The sequence below is a fragment of the Chiloscyllium plagiosum genome, chromosome 30 (assembly GCF_004010195.1).
Source record: "Chiloscyllium plagiosum isolate BGI_BamShark_2017 chromosome 30, ASM401019v2, whole genome shotgun sequence".
Taxonomy (NCBI): domain Eukaryota; kingdom Metazoa; phylum Chordata; class Chondrichthyes; order Orectolobiformes; family Hemiscylliidae; genus Chiloscyllium; species Chiloscyllium plagiosum.
The window spans coordinates 3,042,926-3,062,392 of NC_057739.1; the positions used below are offsets into that span (position 1 = coordinate 3,042,926).

Here is a 19,467-nt window from a genome sequence, read left to right on the forward strand (position 1 = left end):
ATAGTTTATTATACTCTTGCAAGAGTGATGCCTATAAGATAGGCACCCCGGGTTTAACGAGTACACAACTTATATACAATTCATTTCTCTTTCCCTCCTCCCAGTACTCTAAACCCGGCACCCATTCCTCGTGTTTATCTCTTGCCTTATCCGGCCTTGTGTGTAACAAACTACAAGTTTTGCCTTGGCCTTTCCAACACATCCCGCTGAGGTCCATTGTTAGCGTATATACTCCTTCACTGCCATCTGCTTCCTTGCTTGCTAAAGCAACATTTCCTCTTTGTCCACACTAAGCCTTATGACCTCTTGATTGTGTTTTTTTTATTACTTACAGTGTGGAAACAGGCCCTTCGGCCCAACAAGTCCACACCGACCCACCGAAGCGCAACCCACCCTTACCTAACACTACGGTCAATTCAGCATGGCCAATTCACCTGGCCTGCACATCTTTGGACTGTGGGAGGAAACCGGAGGACCCGGAGGAAACCCACGCAGACACGGGGAGAATGTGCAAACTCCACACAGTCAGTCGCCTGAGGCGGGAATTGAACCCGGGTCTCTGGCGCTGTGAGGCAGCAGTGCTAACCACTGTGCCGCCCATTTCTTTCACATAGTTTTCATTCTTGTTGACTCAGCTCTTGGCTGAAACAATTGTACACTGGTGTGAGCTCATTTACCTTGCATAAGTAATTATGGTTGCAGAAGTAACACTACTTTACCTACATCCCACAATAGTAAAATGAATCTTCGATCCTGATCTTCGAGTAGGATAAAAGGTCAGCACAACATCGAGGGCCAAAGGGCCTCTACTGTGTTATACTGTTCTATGTTCTAGAGATTATCATGTGTGTGTCTTGCTATTTTGCCTTGGGAGTATAGAAAAGGAGTTTGGAGAATGAGTGATAGGAACAGGAGCACAACTCCAGTCCTCTGACCCCAGGGAACCTAACTTGTCAGTATTTTGAGTCCTTACTCAAGAACATGAAGATAAGAACTAGGAGCAGGAGCACCTTAGGCCTGCTCCACCATTCAATATGATCTTGGCTGATCTGATCTCAGCCTCAACTCCACTTTCCTGCCTGCTCACCACAGCCCTTTAACCCATGACTAGTTAAACATCTATCTATCCATCTCCTCCTTATCTTTACTCAATGTCCCAGCATCCATTGCACTCTGGGGTCGTGAATTCCAGAGATTCATGACCCTTTGAGAGACATAGTTTCTCCTAATCTTTATTTTAAAACTGCTACCCTTTACTTTAAAACTGTAATGTCTCATGCTTGATGTCTCATGAATGAGGAAACATTCTTTCTACTGGCGCTGCGAGGCAGCAGTGCTAACCACTGTGCCACCGTGCCGCCCACCAAAACTGCTACCCTTTACTTTAAAACTGTAATGTCTCATGCTTGATGTCTCATGAATGAGGAAACATTCTTTCTACAGCTATTTTGTAAATTCCCTTTAACATTTTACTCACCTCAATGAGATCTCCTTCCATTCATCTAAATTCCAAAGATCATTGGCCTTAATTGCTCAATCTCTCTTCACACACAAACCCCTTGTCTCTGGAATCAATCTAGTGAACCTCCTCTGAACTTCCTCCAATATGTCTACATCCCTCCTCAAATAAGGACCAAAATTGTACCAATACTCCAGACGCAGCCTCTAGATATTAAAACAGTGCAGACAAAGCCCATTCAGTCTGCACCGACATAACTACAACTAAAGCTGCACTATTTCTGCACTTGTCCCATTTCTTTGAATGTTCTGATATTTGAAGTGCTCATCCAAATATTGTTTAAAGGTTGCTAGGTTTCCAGCCTCTATGACCTTCCCAGGCAGTGAATTCCAGATTCCCACCACCTGCTTTTTTTTTCCCAAATTACCCCTGAATCTCCTGCCCCTTATCCTAAAACTACACCTTCTCGTGGTTGACTGCTACTCTCTATTTGTCCCTAGCCCCTCATAATGCTATACACCTCAATCATATTCCCCTGAGCTTTCTCTGCTCTAAAGAAAACAAGTCAAACCTCTCCAGTCTCTCCTTACAGCTGAATTTTTCCGTCCCAGGCAACATCTCTGTACCCCTGCTAGTGCTATCACATCCTTCCTGTAGTGAGGTGACCAGACCTGCACACAGTACCCCATCTGTGGCCTCACAATGCTCTGTACAACTCCAACATTACTTCCTTGTTCTTATACTCTATGCCACGACTGATGAAAATAAATGTCCTATATATCGTCTTAACTATCTTATTCATGTGTTCTGCTGACTTCAGGGATGGGTGAATAATTACTCCAAGATCCCTCTGTCCCTCTGAGCTACCCAATGTCCTGCCATTCCTTAAATACTCCTTCAATTTGTTTCTTCTTCCAACGTGCATCACCTCGCACTGATCAGGATTAAATACCATCTGCCACTGGTCTTCCCCTTTGACCAACCCATCTGTATCTCCCTGTAACCTACAACCATCTTCTTCACTATGAACAACTCTGCCAATCTTGGTAATGCTGCAAATTTGCTTGCACATTTTCATCCAAATTATTTATGTATCTAACAAACAATAAGTGTCCCAATACTGATCCTTGTGGTACATCACTGGACATCGGACTCCAGTCACTCAAACAGCCTTCTCCCACTACCCTTTGTTCCTATTACTAAGCCAGTTTCTGATCCATCTCACCAAGTTTCCCCACAATTCCATGTGCTTTCACACCTTCTCAATCAGTCTCCCTGTAGGGCCTTGTCAAAAGTTTTACTAAAATCCATTTAACTACATCACCAGTCTACAATTTCCTCATTCATTGCTACCATCCATCTTGAAGAGGAACCACATTGGCCGTCCTCCAGTCGTCTGGAACTTCCCTGATGGCCAGAGTGGAATTAAACATTTGAGTCAGAGCCCCTACAATTTCCAGCCTCCCCACCCACAGCAGCCTGGGATGCAATTCATCCAGGTCAGGAGATTTGTATGTTTCCAATAGCTCCCTATTTCCTGTGTCAAACTGTTCAAGTTCATCATAATCCCTTTTCCTGAATTCCGTACCTACACTCTTCTCCAGAGTGAAGACCAAAGAGGAGTATTCATTTAACACCGTGGGTGGTCTTGTTTGAGTCTTTGCATCCAGGATGTTGGTAAAGGGCAAGGATAGTAGGAGCAGCTTGAGTTATTTATACAGCCCAACCCAAACACCAATGGAAATTTGCTGTTTGCCTCCTGAGGCTCTATGGTAACCATCTAAACAGCCAATGAGACAGGAGCTTGCAAGTTCCTGGTCTAGAATGTGAGATCCAAATTTAGGTTAATTTTTGAGGAATTGGTCTGGAGCTTTTCCTGACTGTGGACTAACAGAGCTCTGTAAGAGCTGGTTGTACAGGGTTCAGAGAGACTGATGACCATTCCTCAGCATTCTAATGAGCTTAATGTCCTGACACTGACGGCACTTCTCCTTTTGCCAGGTTGCTCTCATCCATCTGTTTTTTAACCTGTCTGGAATTCTCATCTGGTATTGTATTCCGTACATGCGCATCCCGATCTCACTGGCCAAGGTGTTTGGGAATGTTACTGCTCGCTATCGTTGGTTTCCCATCATGTACCTGCTGCTCAGTTTCATCCTGATCCCAGGCACTCTCTTTGGGTTGTCCATGGCAGGTTGGATAGTGCTCGGAGCCGTTGCTGGGCCCATCTTCGTCATCCTCATTCTCATTGTCACCATCAACATCATCCAAAAGAAATGCCCTCGGATTCTGCCCCCAAAGCTGCGATCTTGGGACTTCCTACCACTCTGGATGCACTCCTTCAGCCCACTGGACAGAGTCCTGACATCTTGCTGTGCCCACTGCTGCTGTCAACGTTGTCGGACAATGGCAGGCAGTTCCCAGACGCCCATGCCGGGTCAGCCCCAGAAACATGCTTCATCGAAGGAAGTTCACTGCTATGATAACGAGGTGAACGTGGAAAGCACACATCTCTGAGGAGTCATCAGTCATCCATTTCTCAGGCAGCTGGCTCTTTCAATTGTTCTGTCATTTTCACAGAGAAGTGAAGTTACTCCATCGGTAACCTCTGATGTAACTCTCAGCTGAGCCTCAATAGTCAGCTCTTCAAGTGATATACTTAGCAGACCAATGAAAATTCAAAATATTGAAATAAACGAAGGGAGAGACATTGTACATTCACTGTGTAAAAGTGCAGTAATAGGGAATATGTCCATGTGTTTGCCTGTGAATTCTTGACTCTCTTAAATTATCTGATCTGAATCCACAACCTCCCTCTCCAGCCCGAATACCTCAAATACATTCCCATAATGAATATGACCTTTCCTTTCCACTGATCGTGTGTTTTTGGTCTAACTGTATGAGCCACTGTTTCACTCACCAATCGAGCTTGTCGAGCTCATTTCATTAATCTTTATTGCTGCTGGTTCAACATTGTCTCCAAATCAGACAACTGCCAGCAGGAGTCCTGGCTCTCCTGGATCTGGGGAGTTGCTCAGACGTTATCTCAGCTGTGGCTTTGTGCCTTCAGGTTAATGTGTCCTGACCTTTGGACTGATCTGGAGGTCTTTATTTGCCCTTTCTGGTCTTGGTGATGTTTCCTGTGCAGTAATTCCAAATATAATGAGTCATTCCTCAAGTTGAACACTTACACAAGCGATCTGAGCATTGTGTTCATTTTCCCAGGAGCTGTATAGATATGTTTCTGATAAACACCTTCGTCAGCACTTCAGTTACTGACAGATAATACGGCTAATATCTTTCTAATAACCATCCACTTGGCAGTTTCCTTCTCTTCTAGAAATTTTAATAATGATTGCAAATCACAGTCCACCAGAATTTACTCTCGATTCCAGAAACCTTTAGTCCTGCTGACAGGGGCATCTTTCTGCCTCACTGACTGATAACCCAGCTCACTCCCACATCCGTTTCAACAGAGTCTTGGCTTGGTATTCCACCTTGATAGAGATGACTGCTGTGTTGACCTGCTCTCAGCTGATGGATGCTCATTATCACTGTTGGGGTGTAGAGAGAGGCTTTGGGGGGACTGGGTGGCACTTCCCCTCCCTGACCTGAGGGCACTGAATCCAATTGTAGACTAGCCAGCGCCACAGAATCTGCCAATGCTAATCCAGCAGTTGGTCTATTATAATTAAAAAGAGAAATTGCTGTATAGAAATCGGAGTCCAGGTCCAGTGACCCTTCCTCAGAACCGTCTTTTACAAAGAAATTGAATTGTACCAATGCAGATTCACAAAGCATTCTGTCTCGGTCACATTCTTCTTTCAGCTACTCTTTCACCACAACACCATCCCTCACACCAACCAAAATGAGCTGCCAGAGAGACTGTATTAGACTCTCTTTACTTGCTCTAGAAACAGCGCAGTTATCTGCATTCTGCAGCTGTACAGAGCCATTGTACGTTTCTGATCTATTCAGACACTCTATAAATGGGAAAGCAGCACGACTGGAGACATATTTTGACAGACTCACGTCTAGATCGATTCCTCCTTTCCTCGCTGAAGGGCTACTGCATTGCCACAGGTGTCATCATTCAGAATGAATTGTTAAACCAAGGCCCTGTCTGTTTTAATGTCTGGAATTTCCATGGTCGCTGCACACAAAGTATCACGGCGAAGATTTAAGTATCACTACATCATCTACACATATCAACAGAGTGAAAATGTACACAGACGTGTAATTGCATTTAGTGCTATAGGGCACACCCGCTGTACAATGCATTAAAACCATAAGTGGGGTTTGCATGTCCTTGATGGGAGAGAACAGGAAGAGAGCTGGTGCAACATTTTAGTTGCTATTTACACCATTTTACTGTAGACTATTGTAAAAGTTCCAACCTTTCTCAGATTCCAGCTCCTTGTGATATAGCATGGTTTGACATCACTGATAATGCCCTCTAACAATTAGCATGACAGTAATTAATCTATTCTACTACAACTGCCCCTAAGTTTCATTCTACCAATGAACTATTTACTTTTTACCCTCCTCCTATATCCCCACCTCCACAGCCTCTTGCACCAGGGTCATCAATCTCCCACTGTCTTCCTGAAGGACATGTAGGATATTTGCTGTCTATAGGGTGTGCCATCTCATGCACAGATTTCTGCTTCAAACTCACTGGAGAAGGATAATGGATGGGAGATTTCAATTCTGTTTCCCTTCTCTTCATGACTCACTGGGGTTTGAGCTGCTCCTTCTTGAATGAACACAGCTCCATCAGCTGTGGAATCAGATGAGGAATGATGGGATACCATGATAATTAGAGGCAACGTCAAGATTGATGTCAGAGCAAATGGAACCTAGACCCAAATGTGAAAGGTGTTTTGATCCTGGAAAAGTCCCCAAGTTTATGTTACAGTCTGGCAAGGCTCTGGAAAGTAATTTTTCAGAAATAGATAAAGTGTCAGTTCCCAGGTGTTTTCCAAGAGAATAAAGCTACACGTTCTGTGGTTATAACAAATAACAATACACTTTACAATAGCACAGTACACATACAAGTTTTACTCTAACATACAAGTATAATTAACTGTGTGGAGTTTGCACATTCTCCTTGTGACTGTGAGGGTTTCCTCCCACAGTTCAAATGTGTATGGTTTAGGTGGATTGGCCGCACTAAATTGCCCATCATGTCCATGGATGTGTAGACTAGATGGATTAGCCATGGGAAATGCAGGGTTACAGGGATAGAGCAGGGAGTGGGTCTGGGTGGGATGCATTTTGGAGGGTTGGTTCAGGGATTCCATGATTCTATGAACTGGAGGTAAATGTGGCTAACAGATACACTATGGTTGAACTCTCCACATAGCACATCAAATAGAACAGTGTTCTAAATAAGTGACTGAAAACATTGCAGTAAGCCCCACTGTATTGTTAGGCAGCTTTGAATGCAACTAATTTTGGAATAGTCAAATGTAGCAATTCTTTGGAAGTGTCTATTTGTTGAATGTCACTATTTTCTCTGATTGCTAGCTTGCATTGTGTAAAATGGATATAAAAAGAGGGTTTCCATCCATCTGGATTCAAGCCCTTCAGTGAGACAAAAAAAACCCAATGCACTTTCTTTTTTTGGCTAGAGTTTATTGACAACTCATTCTATAGCACTTTCCATAGCCCAGTTCACAGGCACTGCCTGAATATGTGTTCAGATATTTAGTAATCACCAGATACCTTATTCTTAGCCTTAAATAAGAATATTAACAAATTGGACTATATGACTAATCAGACATTAACCCCACTTGCCTGGATGAGTGCAAGCTCTAACAACACTTAAGAAACTTGGAAACTTAACACCATCCTGAATGAAGTGTTCAAGAAGGCAGTTCAACAACACTGTCACAGTGATTACAGATGAACAATGAATGTTGGCTTAATCAGAGACATCCAGACCCCAACAACTCTGACAAACCCATTCAATAGAAAAAAACATTTGGTCAATGCAACAATAGAATAAGTGTCACCAGAGACCTTGCCATACACATTACCCTCAGAAAAATGATAGTCTGTAAAAATACATAATCTCCATAAAATCTCTGATGAAACCTTCACTCCTAAATAGAAAAACAGCGGGGAAACATTTTTTTCTTGTTGCTGAGGCTCTTTATTGCATCTCACGTTTACTGCCAAAAGGTGTATCCTGAAGGATCAATACCACTCTCCCTAATTCAGGGATGAAGGGCCTGAGACTGCAGCATTTCCTGGTGGTGTCCCTGAAAGAGAGCGCACAAAGAATATCTGTTAATGTTTGACAATCATATTTGACCCGTCATGATTTGGAGATGCCGGTGTTGGACTGGGGTGGACAAAGTTAAAAATCACACAACACCAGGTTATAGTCCAACAGGTTTATTTGGAAGCACACTAGCTTTCGGAGCTTCATGAAGGAGCAGCGCTCTGAAAGCTAGTGCTTCCAAATAAACCTGTTGGACTATAACCTAGTGTTGTGTGATTTTAATATTTGACCAGATAATGGTAAATCTCCGCAGTTCCATTTGTATTTGACTTCCCTTAGCTGTTGCTAAGGGGAAAAAAAAACTCTCTCACCTTTCAAGGTCAGAAAGTTGTCGCTTCAGCCTTTCTCCAGAGCTGCGTGTCCATTATTGAGGCTGCCACATCAGACAATCTGCCAGCGGAGTCACTTTTTGGGCAAGGTGACAAGAAACACCATCTATCCTGTCAGGAGGGTGACAAAGATCCCAGAAGGGGGGCCAGAGCATTGCGGCATTGGAAAGCAAGGAATGAAAATTTTATATTTAAACCAGAGAAACAGAAAAAAACTGGAAAGACCATGGAAGGTGTTTGCAGTGGGGTTAGGAAGATATCAGTGTGATGTAATGTTCACAGCTTGAACTCCATGGTTATGTTGCAGTGGTTTAAAGTCACTGTGAAACCTCCTTTCATGTGGGTTAGTACATCAGACAGGAGCAGCAGGGACATGGTCACTTCCTTCACCTGGGTTGGTATGTGCCTGCCTTATAGGGGCACAGTTATTGGGGCATTCAAAATAGCTGGGTGTCAGGGGAAGCTAACCCACCCTTGTTCTCACCAGGATCTTATCAACAATAAGAACCCCCAGCCTAATCCAATGTGAGATTGCCTTTAAGTATGTAGGTCAGGATTCAATCATGTCAGTGGAGCCTACCCGAGACACTGAGAAGATGGCAGCATTGTGGGGATAGAGTAGGAAATAGCATTGAGGTAGAAGTCAAGCAGCAATCAAGCTGAATAAGCAGAGTCGAGGGGTGGGATGTCTACTCACTCTTATTTCCAATGTTTTAACATGGACCTTCAATGAGGTCTGAGCAGACACTCAGTCAGGCCTTTTTTAGGCACAAAAATTAAAAACAAATAGATCACTCTTCACTCGTTAAAGAAGGTGGGAAATCAAGGGGTGGGGCATGATGAATGAATCATAGTCAGGATCTTTTACAATTAATGTAACCTTCCCTCTAGCAACTCCTCACATACATGAGTAAGTATAGAATGTACAATACAGAGCAAGGCCGTTCAGTCCAGTCAGTCCATACTAGTGTTTATGAACCAATGGGGTCTCCACACACACCCACACCCTATTCATTCAAACATGTCAACACGACCTTTGAATCCAGCACCCTCAATTTTATATTGACTTTCCCAGTAAATCGATGGGATTTGACTAAATTGTTCACCGTGCCAATTAATTCTACAGTCCCACAATTCTCTGGGTAAAGCACTTCCTCCTGAATTCCCTCCTGAGTTGACTATTGTTCACCTCAACTCCTCTAACTTTGTACCCTCTCATATATGGGAACATCTGAATTGGGCCCAGAAATATGGAAGTTAGATGAGCCAGTTCAATGCAAACAGCACCACAGCCTTGTGAACTAGGCCATAGCATCAATCTCTCATCACCATCTTTGCCTCTTATATCGCAAAGAACGAATATTCATGCATTCTCAGAATCACTGGAGCAGGAGGAGGCTGAGGATTTTGTGGGTCACTCCTCGTTGTATACATTAATGAGGAGGAGAAGGATGTGGAAGTCAAAAACAAGGTTCAGGATTTAACCTGTATCCCTTCGTCTGAACACTATTGATCTCAACCATAACCTCATGCACTCTATCTATTCACAGTCCCACAGCAGCACAGGCTCTGTCTTGGGTGTGAGCAGTGTGATGCTACTGTGCAATGGTCAATGAGTGTTAGTGTGTGTATGTCACCAAGAGTTGGTGCTAGTGTGGGGGTGTCACTGGGTGATGGTGTTAGTGTGGGAGTGTCACTAGTGTTGCCATCACTGAATTACTCCACTATTAACATCCTGGGAGTTACCACTGACCAGCTGGACTTGCCATATAAACACAGGGGCTACAAGTGCAAGTCAGCACTAGGTATCCTTTGCAACTAATTCACCTGCTTTCTCCATACATGCACCCACTCCCTCCATCACCAGTGTTCAGTAGCAGCAGTGTCTACACGTTACACCACAGTAAATACCAATGATCCTCAGACAGCGCTTTCCAAACCCATGGTCACTTATATCTAGATGGACAAGGGCAACAGACACATGGGAACACCACCCCGTGTAAGTTCCCCTCTAAGCCACTGATCATCCTGACTTGGAAATATATCGCCATTCCTTCACTGTCGCTGAATCTTGGAATTTCCTCCCTAAGAACATTGTGGGTCTAATATAAGCAGAGTCTAACATAAATTCCAACTCAAGCACTAACTCTAACACAAATTCTGATCCAAAAGCATTACTTACACAGTCTCCAACACAAGTAGTGTTTAACACAACACTGTCTTTTACACAATCTGTAAGAAAACTCAATCTCTAATACAAACTCTAACATAAATAACACTTCCATCACGATCAATGCTGTAAACTACAAATGCACAGATCTTCACAAAAAAATCTAACCGAACCTTGATCAAAAAACTTAACACAAATAAAATTTTTTTTGATCGATACAAAGGAAAAATTCTGGATTAGATTCCCTACAGTGTGGAAACAGGCCCTTCGGCCCAACAAGTCCACACCGACCCGCTGAAGAATAACCCACCCAGACCCATTTCCCTCTGACTAGTGCACCTAGCACTATGGGCAATTTAGCATGGCCAATTCACCTAATTTGCACATCTTTGGACTGTGGGAGGAAACTGGAGCACCCAGAGGAAACAAACACAGACACAGGGAGGACGTGCAAACTCTACACAGACAGCTGCTCGAGGCTAGAATCAAACCTGGGACCCTAATGCTGTGAGGTAGCAGTGCTAACCATTGAGCCACCACGCCACCCATATTACTGGAATTGCCGGAGCTATTTTGACATTGAGTGTGCTTACCATTATATTGTTGTCTCCTTTTGCTGGTCTTTGCTGTTGTGTAGCACAGTCCTAGGACTGCCATCAAGAATGTGGTTAGCTGGCTGCAAAGAAATGCAAATTAATAGACATGCTGAAGATTATGTTATAGAAAATATCTGTCCTGTCACTGGCTGTAGCAGTTAATGGTCAAACATTGTCCTGCCAGTGGATTGGAGGCTCAGTGGACCTATTAATAGACACATCAAAATTGATATATCTTATATAAACCTTTTCTGACTCTACATAATTGTATTGTATTTCTAAGTTCTTAGTCAGGAATCAAGAATTTCTTAATCAGGAATCCTACCATTTTCCCTACTTATTGTTGTCAGATTAATTGGCCCATTGGTCTGTTTTCTTTCCCTTTTCTTGAAAAGGAATTGCTTTTTTTACCTTCCAATAAACTTCTCTCGTATCTAGCAAATAGTAGAAAACTAAAACTCATGTACATTCTGCAGTAACCTCTTTAAAAGTCCTTGTATACTGGGATTCCTTAACTCTCAACCTTCACCCTTTCTTTCGTCGTCTAAAATTAATGACTTTCAATTCTTCATTCTCATTAGACCTTTGGTTCCTTCTATTTTTGTCTATTTGCTACTGTGTAAATAGTCACAAAGTATTTATTTAATCTTTATCACAATTTCTGCTGTCTATGCCTCTTAAAATAATTCATTCATTTCACTGACCTAGTCTTTTTGGACAATTGAAAATGCTTCTCTAGAGAAGCAATCTGCTTCTCTAGGATATTCACATGCTCCTTCTCCCTCTTTTATATCAATCTCTCGGTGATTCTTTTGCCGATTTATTTTTACATACTTGCAAATCACACAATGACTACTCTTTTTTGGCCAATTCTGTGTTTCTTTTCTCAATTTAACCTTACATCTCTTGTCAGTCCTTGTTTGGAGCTTTTCCTACACTTTTCCAGTGGATTTAATTGTTCTTAGCAATCGAGAATTGTGAATTTTTCAAAACTTCCTTTGCTTATCTACTGTCACATCTTTTCATTCAATTTCCTAATCCACAAGTTATCCTTCTCACCGCCATGTTAACATTGCTTAAATTTAAGTCTTGAATGTGATCACATCGTGTTGACACTGATAGAATTCTATCATATGATCACTTTGCTCTACATGATACTTTAAAATGAGATTAGTGATTGACAATGTCTCACAACATAAGGTTTAACATAGACTTATTCCTGGCTGTTTCCGTGACGTTTTGTTTTAAGATACACATTTTCTTTACTCAGCGAGTCGTGAGTTCATGGAATGCCCTGCCAGTAGCAGTGGTGGACTCTCCCTCTTTATGGGCATTTAAACGGGCATTGGATAGGCATATGGAGGATAGTGGGCTAGTGTAGGTTAGGTGGGCTTGCATCGGCGCAACATCGAGGGCCTGTACTGCGCTGTATTTTTCTATGTTCTATGTTCTATATTTCAGTATTAGAAGACACAGTCTGACTCTGATGGAACATCGCTTACTCGTTTATGTTCATCTCGATTCATCTTACTTCCTTTCTGATGTCAGAATGCCTCCCACATGATATCATAAAACAATTCAAAATTTCATTCAGTAATAGCCCAACTGAGCCCAAAGCATCAGGGGTCCTTTGAAAACAACGCTGGAGCTGTGCTGGTGTTTTGAACTTATGCTTGGATCATTAACGCAGCCAGCTTACTGCCAGGTGTGATTCAAAGGTAAGAAGACATATTGCTGGAGGAAGAGAGAGATTAATCTACACGCATTTCTGTATAAAATAACACGACTGTCTCGAGCTGTCAATGGTGGCAGTTAGTATTATAGCACGATGCATGAGACATGTTTTAAATTCAGTTGTATGAGGGGGCTAGACACAGCACCATATCTGAATAACTTTTGCCAATGTTTGCTGATGCCAGGTCAGAAACACCACAGTTAGCTAATCGTGTAAGTCATTACACAATTGAGACAACATAGTAAAACTAACAACTTAAGACACAAATAAACAGTACAGAGGTCCTTTCTTCCCCAAGTTGTCTGTGTGAATACCTGATGATGATGATGATGATGTGTCAGTTCACAGGTGAATCAGCTGATGATGTCAAGTTCTCCACTTGCTCGGTGGGAGAGCCTTCCAGGTTCTCCGGGGCCTCGGGGGATGTCTCCAGGTTCTCCACTGGCTCCACGTTCTCGGGTGGTTCCGGAGAGGTTTCCACGTTCTCTGGTGCCTCAGGGGACGTTTCCGGGTTCTCCCCAGGCTCAGGAAATACTTCTGAAGTCTCCAGTTGTACAGTGGGAGACGGTTCCAAGCTCTCAGGTGGCTCGGGAGATGTTTCCGGCTTCTCTGATGGCTCAGTAGGAGATGGTTCCAAGTTCTCTGGTAGCTCGGGAGATGTTTCCAGATTCTCTAACGGTGTGGTAGGAGACCCTGCCAGGGTCTCTAGTGGTTCAGGCGATGTTTCAGCTTCTAGTTGGGTAGAAGAAGCTTCTAAGGTCTCTAATGGTTCAACTGGTGATGGGGTCACTGATTCCACCTGCTGCTGCTGCTTGTCTTGTGGACACGTTTCTGCCATTTTAGCTAATTCGCGTTCCATAAGTTGTTTGCACGGGCAGCACTTCTGAGTGACCAACTCACATGGGCACTTCTGCTGAAATTCTGGAGCTTGGCTCTCCATCGGACCAGGCCCAGTGCTGTCAGGAGCCTGACCTGCTGCTGTTCCTTGACCTCCCTGAGTGTCTGACCGGGGCTGGTCAGCTGCTGAAGATCCTTGCTGGTCTTGATTTAGAGCTTGTCGCTCCATTGGGGTCGGGATGTGTACTCCTACACATTCCAGTCCAGGTTGTATCATAGCTCTTGCTTGGTATTGAGCGAGAAGAGATTGAAAGGCTTGACTACCATGAGGGAAGTATTTCTCTTTGAAACAGTAGTGTCTAGGGGGATGGAGAGGGGCTTTCCCACGATAAGCAGGCTTACGGGATATTGAACTGCCCATGTCATGCGGTGCATTTAGGATATTGCCGCTACTGTCTACCAATACTTTTGGCCAATGTGACCGGAATGGGATGGATGAGCCCATCATGTTTGCTGCAGGGATTGTTTCCTGATGCCCAAAGATTGCCCCAGCATCAAGTAGCAGATTCAGGACTGCTGACTAGCAAAGGTGGCAGTGCTGTTGTCATGGGTATTGTAAGTTGGTTGCTAAGTAACAGCTTTACACTGACAGTAAGATAAACCTTAGGCTCCTGAACATCCAGCAATTTGCAACAGAGCTGCACTCAGAGGATGGATGTGTACAAACAGATTCTCGATACCCCAGAACCACATTATATACCTGGGTAAGTCACATTCCCAGACAAGAGAATAGAAGCAGCTTAAGAAAAGATGCAACAAGAAACTCCAGTTACCCTGTAACAATGAGTTACTACATCATGGCTGCCTGGCTGGCTGAGTATTTCAAACACTTTCTGCTTAGATTTCAAATAAAATATTCTTTACTATATCAGGAATCTCTGAGGACAATCACTGTCAAATCTTTAGCCTGTACTCCACCCCAAATCATCTCCATTACCACAGCACCATAGTCCATCTCATCTATCATTTATTTAAACTTTCCTTCATATCTTTGTCATCTACAGGTGCAACCATTTTCTTGTTCTTCTGTCCTATATACCCTCTATAAACTTCAATTCCTCTAAAGCTCGGCCACAACTATCCAAGCTCACTCACACATTGATCTTGTGCTTGTTGACCTTACACCTTTCTGTAATTTTAAAAATGCCTGCATTTCTGTTGGAATCTCTTCATTGCCTTAGTCCATTGATTCCCTTTGCCTCTGGCTGGCCTCTTACACAGCCCCATTTCACTTGGTTCTAATGTTAATGGCTGTACCTTTGATTATCTACATCCTAGGTTTTGGAATACCACCCCTCTCTCTCTTTCTCTCTCTCTCTCTCTCTATCACTTTGGCCTAATTCTTAAAAACTCATCCATTTTGACCCGGCTTCTCATTTTTAAAATATATCTTCTTTGCTTTGCTATCGATTCTTCTTTGATTACGTTTCTGTGGAACAATTTGAAATGTTACCCTATTCTGAAAGATTTGGGCAAAATAAGCTTTGCATTGGTTAATGATAATAAATCTGGAACATCACTGGCTGATCGTATTAGCCACGCTTCTGACAGATTTGACCAGTATTTCTTATTTTTCCATCAATGCAGGAATTGCTGACAGGGATTAATTGTCTGTCCCTAATTGCCAAGTGGGCAGTCAATTGTTGTGGGTCTGGAGTCACATGTTGGCCAGACTAGGTGAAGATAGCACCTTTACTTCCCAAAATTACAATAGAAAACCAGATTTGTTTTTGACTTAAAAGCAACAGTCTAACCCTAATGCATGGACACAATGAGGCTAGTTCTTAAATTCCAGTTTGTACACTGAACTCAAATGTCACCATCTCTCATGGTGGAGATTTAAACATTAGCCTGGGATCGTCCATTACTATCCCAGTGACATTACTGCTATGCCAGTGCCTCTCATCTGATATTGTGCAGCACGATGGCTCAGTGATTAGCACTGCTGCCTCACAGCACCAGGGATGTAGGTTCAATCCCAGCCTTGGGTGACTGTCTGTGTGGAGGTTGCACATTGGGTCCCCCAGTCCAAAGATGCGCAGGTTGGGTGGTTTAGCCATGAGAAATGCAAGGTTACAGGGATGGGGGGGGGTATACTCTTTGGAGAGTCAGTGCAGACTCGATGGGCCAAATGGCTGCTTATACAGTGTAGGGACTGTGTACCAGTGATTAATACTGCATATGCTGGAAGCACTCAGCAGGTCTGGCAGCATCTGTGGAGGAAAGAAACAGTGTTAACATTCAGGTTTTATAAATTTTCACCAGAATTGTTCTGACCTCGAACATTAGTGTAGTTACCATCTCCAAAAATGCTTTCCCAGGCTGCTGAGTATTCCCCATGTTTTCTGTTTCTACATAAGTAACAAGGGATTAGTACTCCATGCTGTTATGGTTTGATTTGAACAGTTTACGAAATCAGCTTGGAAGCATTAGGAGAAGGTAACCAATCTGCCTTTTAAACCATCCCATTTATCATCAATGCTGGCCTCTATTAGTCAGTGCATAGATCTATTACAGGTTAAAACTGCTGATTATCAAAAAGGCTTCCCATAAAACCTAGCAATCTCTGTGCTGGGGATAACCCCTTTCCAACATCAATTGCAAACTGGTCCTAAGTCACAGGGATCTCCATATGTCCATTAATAGTGATGTCATCAAGCAAGCAAGTAGCCAATCATATTGGTGTATTCTCACAAACAAGAAACCAGGAAGTACATTAAGGATGGAACATAAAACAGTCCAGCACAGGAACAGGCCCTTCGGCCCACAGTGTTGTGCTGAACATGATGCTAAACTAATCCCTTCTGCTTGCCCTTGGTCCAATCCTCCCATTGCTTGCTCATTCATGTGCTTACCTGAAAGCCCCTTAAATGCCTCCATCATACTTGCCTCCACCACTGTATCCGGGTGTATTCCGGGTACCTACACTCTCTGTGTAAAACAACTTAGCTCTCACATCTCCTTTGAACATACCCCTTCTCACCATTAATGCATGCCATCATTAATAATAGCAGCACTCTCTTTGGGACACAGGGATGGGATTAAGATGGACGATGAAGTGTGATAAACAAACTTTAAAAAATTAACATTTTATATAATCATGGACAAATTTTATTTTTATCAAATGGAATTGATCTTTCAGATGATGGAGACTGTTTAGCAGAACTAATGCATTTAGTATATTCGTTTTCTTTTATCATTCATGGGGTATGGGCACATCTGGCTGGGCCAATATTCATTGCCCATTGCTAGTTTCCCATGAGAAGATGGTGGTACTTCTTAACCGACTGAAGTCCATCTGATGTAGGGATACCCACAATCCTGTTAGGATGCAAGTTCCAGGATTTTGACTCAGTGACACTGAAGGAATGGTGATATATTTCCAAGTCGGGATGGTGAACGGCTCAAAGGTGTCACTGCAGGGTGTGGTTTCCCATGGATCTGTTGCCCTGGGTGACCCTGTGCTTGAATCACAAGAGGTTAGTTAGCAGGTATGGCAGGTAATCAGGAAAGATAACAGAATGTGAGGGGAATTGGATACAAAAGTAGGAAGGTTACACTTCAAGCATAGTGAGGCCACATCTGCATTACAGTATTGATCATCTTATTTCAGGCAAGATATTAAACAATGGAAGCAGTTCAGAGAAGGTTTACTTGGCTAATACCTGGGCTGAGTTTGTTGTCTTAGGAGGAAAGGTCAGACAGGTTAGGCTTGAGTCCATTGGGGTTTAGAAGAATAAGAGGCAATGTGATTTGAACATCAAAGATCTCAAGGGGTCTTGACAGGGTGAATGTGGAAAGGATGTTTCCTCCTTTGGAAGATTGTAGAACTATGAGTCACTGCTAAAAGTCAGGGGTGAGCCGCTTAAGACAGAAGTAATGCCATTTTCTTTCCTTTCAGAGTGCCCTGAGTCTTTGGAACTCTCTTCTTGAAACAGTAATGGAAGCAGAGCCCTTGAATATATTAAAGGCAGGGGTGGATAGATATTTGGTACGGAAGGAGGTGAAAGGTTACCAGGGGTAGTTGGGATTGTGAGATTGAAGTTATAATCAGATCAGTCATGATCTTATGTGGGTTACAGTGATGGTGATATCATTGAATGTCATGAGGTGATGGTTAGATTCTCTCTTGTCTGACACTTCTGTGGCACAAAGGTCACACACATATCTGCTCAAGCCTGAATGGTGTCCAGGTCTTGCAGCTTATGGACACTGACTGTTTCGGTACATGAGGAGCCACAAATAATGCTCAACATTGTGCAGTTGTTATCCACCTTCAGAGTCATGATGAGGGAAGGGGCCATTGTGAAGCAACTGGGCCTCGGTCTCACACACACTGCAAGTCAGCAAACTTCCACATGCTGGATTAAAGCCAACAGGGCAGTACGGTGTAGGGGGAACTGAGACAGGCACTGGAATAGAATATGGAAGATGAGCATTCATCAATCATGTTGATTTTAATGGACTATTGGATGATCCGTTTGAGAAAGGTGTTGTGCAATGTTTGTTATGTGGTTCCCTGATACTGTAAACAAATAAGCCAGTCGCAGAAGGAGCAGCCAGTAAGCGGATTTATTAGTTGCGTCCATTCCTTCTGACTCCATCCCTTTCTCAGTTGTGTCCTCGTGATGCTGGGGCTATGCAGAAAAGAGCAAAACACCACCGACCAAGTACGGCAGGATTACCCACAATGCTCCTAGCAGCAGAAGCTCAACTTTAAACAGCCCATGACTCCGTGATGTTCCACGTGGTGGCGTGGGTCACACATTCACGTGCTTTGAGCTACAACCAGAGTCATGGGTCAGCTAGTAAAGTGATTAGCTCTTATCACCCAGGAATCACCCTCTGGTTTTCGATTGATGCTCACTGTGGATTTCCCCAGAGTGAAGGCATCACGACTTTTTGTGACTCATTTGGCTTAGAGAAGCAGTTACAGTCCGACATCTCAGTAAACAATCCAATTGAAAGCTTCAACTGATGTGGGTGTGACCCCACCAGGAATGGATTGCTCAGAGGAAGAGTTCATTGATCTGCCTCGGATAGCTGTTCCATTCCCCTGGGCCCCCTGCTCCGGACCCACAAATGTCACTGCTGTTTGCAGTCAGCCAGGAGCTGCTCCATCAGGAGCCGGAACACTTCAGATGGCCATATGGATTTTTATTGAGAGAGTCCGGGGCTAATAGCAATGCTTGGGAGTTATCTGTCAGGGAGTGAAATTCTTGAAGGAAGATGGGGGCACTGGGGAGGTTCCTTGGGAAGGCTGCCACAGGAAGCCACTTGAGTTGCATAGTTCTTAACATCCCAGAAATAAGCTTCATGGCTTCTCAGAGACCACTATAATGTGGTTGTTGACGAGCATTATTTGTTGTTGAGTAGAACCAGGCCAGTGTCTATATGTTCCACTGTCCAGTGATACTCAACAGTTTCTGTATGAAATTTAATTGTGTCTTGCGCTTTGCTCCAATGTTGTGATTTCTGGTAGGTCAATGTATGGTTAGGATTGATGCCAAGATATATTGGCATTAAGTCATGGGTAAGTGGTCAGTCACAGATCTGGACGTGACATTCCTGAGGTGGAACGCTGCCTTGGAATGCTTGACAGCATTGAAGATACAGCGTGTGAAATGGACTGGTAAGCTAGAGGAGATACTTGTTAGGAAGGAAGATGTGTTGGACATTTTGAACAACTTGAGGATAGACAAGTCCCCCGGGCCTGACAGGATATATTCGAGGATTATGTGGGAAGCAAGAGAGGAAATTGCAGAACCGTTGGCAATGATCTTTTTGTCTTCACTGTCAACAGGGGTGGTACCAGGGGACTGGAGAGTGGCGAATGTTGTGCCCCTGTTCAAGAAAGGGAATAGGGATAACCACGGGGAATTACAGGCCAGTAAGTCTTACTTCGGTGGTAGGCAAAGTAATGGAAAGGGGACTGAGGGATAGGATTTATGAGTATCTGGAAAGACACTGCCTGATTAGGGACAGCCAGCAC

The 19,467-nt window shown here is 43.4% G+C and overlaps 2 protein-coding genes across 2 annotated transcripts in view; both read left to right on the top strand.

Annotated features, from left to right (window-relative positions):
* The window catches only part of LOC122564704 (sodium-dependent phosphate transport protein 2B-like), a 44,297-nt gene extending 37,686 nt beyond the window's left edge, over positions 1 to 6,611 (top strand). The window contains exon 11 of the mRNA XM_043719820.1: positions 3,461 to 6,611. Coding sequence (XP_043575755.1) covers positions 3,461 to 3,976 — 516 coding nt within the window. The 3' untranslated portion in view covers positions 3,977 to 6,611. The remainder of the gene's footprint in view (positions 1 to 3,460) is intronic.
* A 7,490-nt stretch (positions 6,612 to 14,101) lies between these two features.
* The window catches only part of LOC122564640 (protein FAM166A-like), a 37,818-nt gene continuing 32,452 nt past the window's right edge, over positions 14,102 to 19,467 (top strand). The window contains exon 1 of the mRNA XM_043719730.1: positions 14,102 to 14,179. Within this exon, the coding sequence (XP_043575665.1) occupies positions 14,127 to 14,179 (53 nt within the window). The 5' untranslated portion in view covers positions 14,102 to 14,126. The remainder of the gene's footprint in view (positions 14,180 to 19,467) is intronic.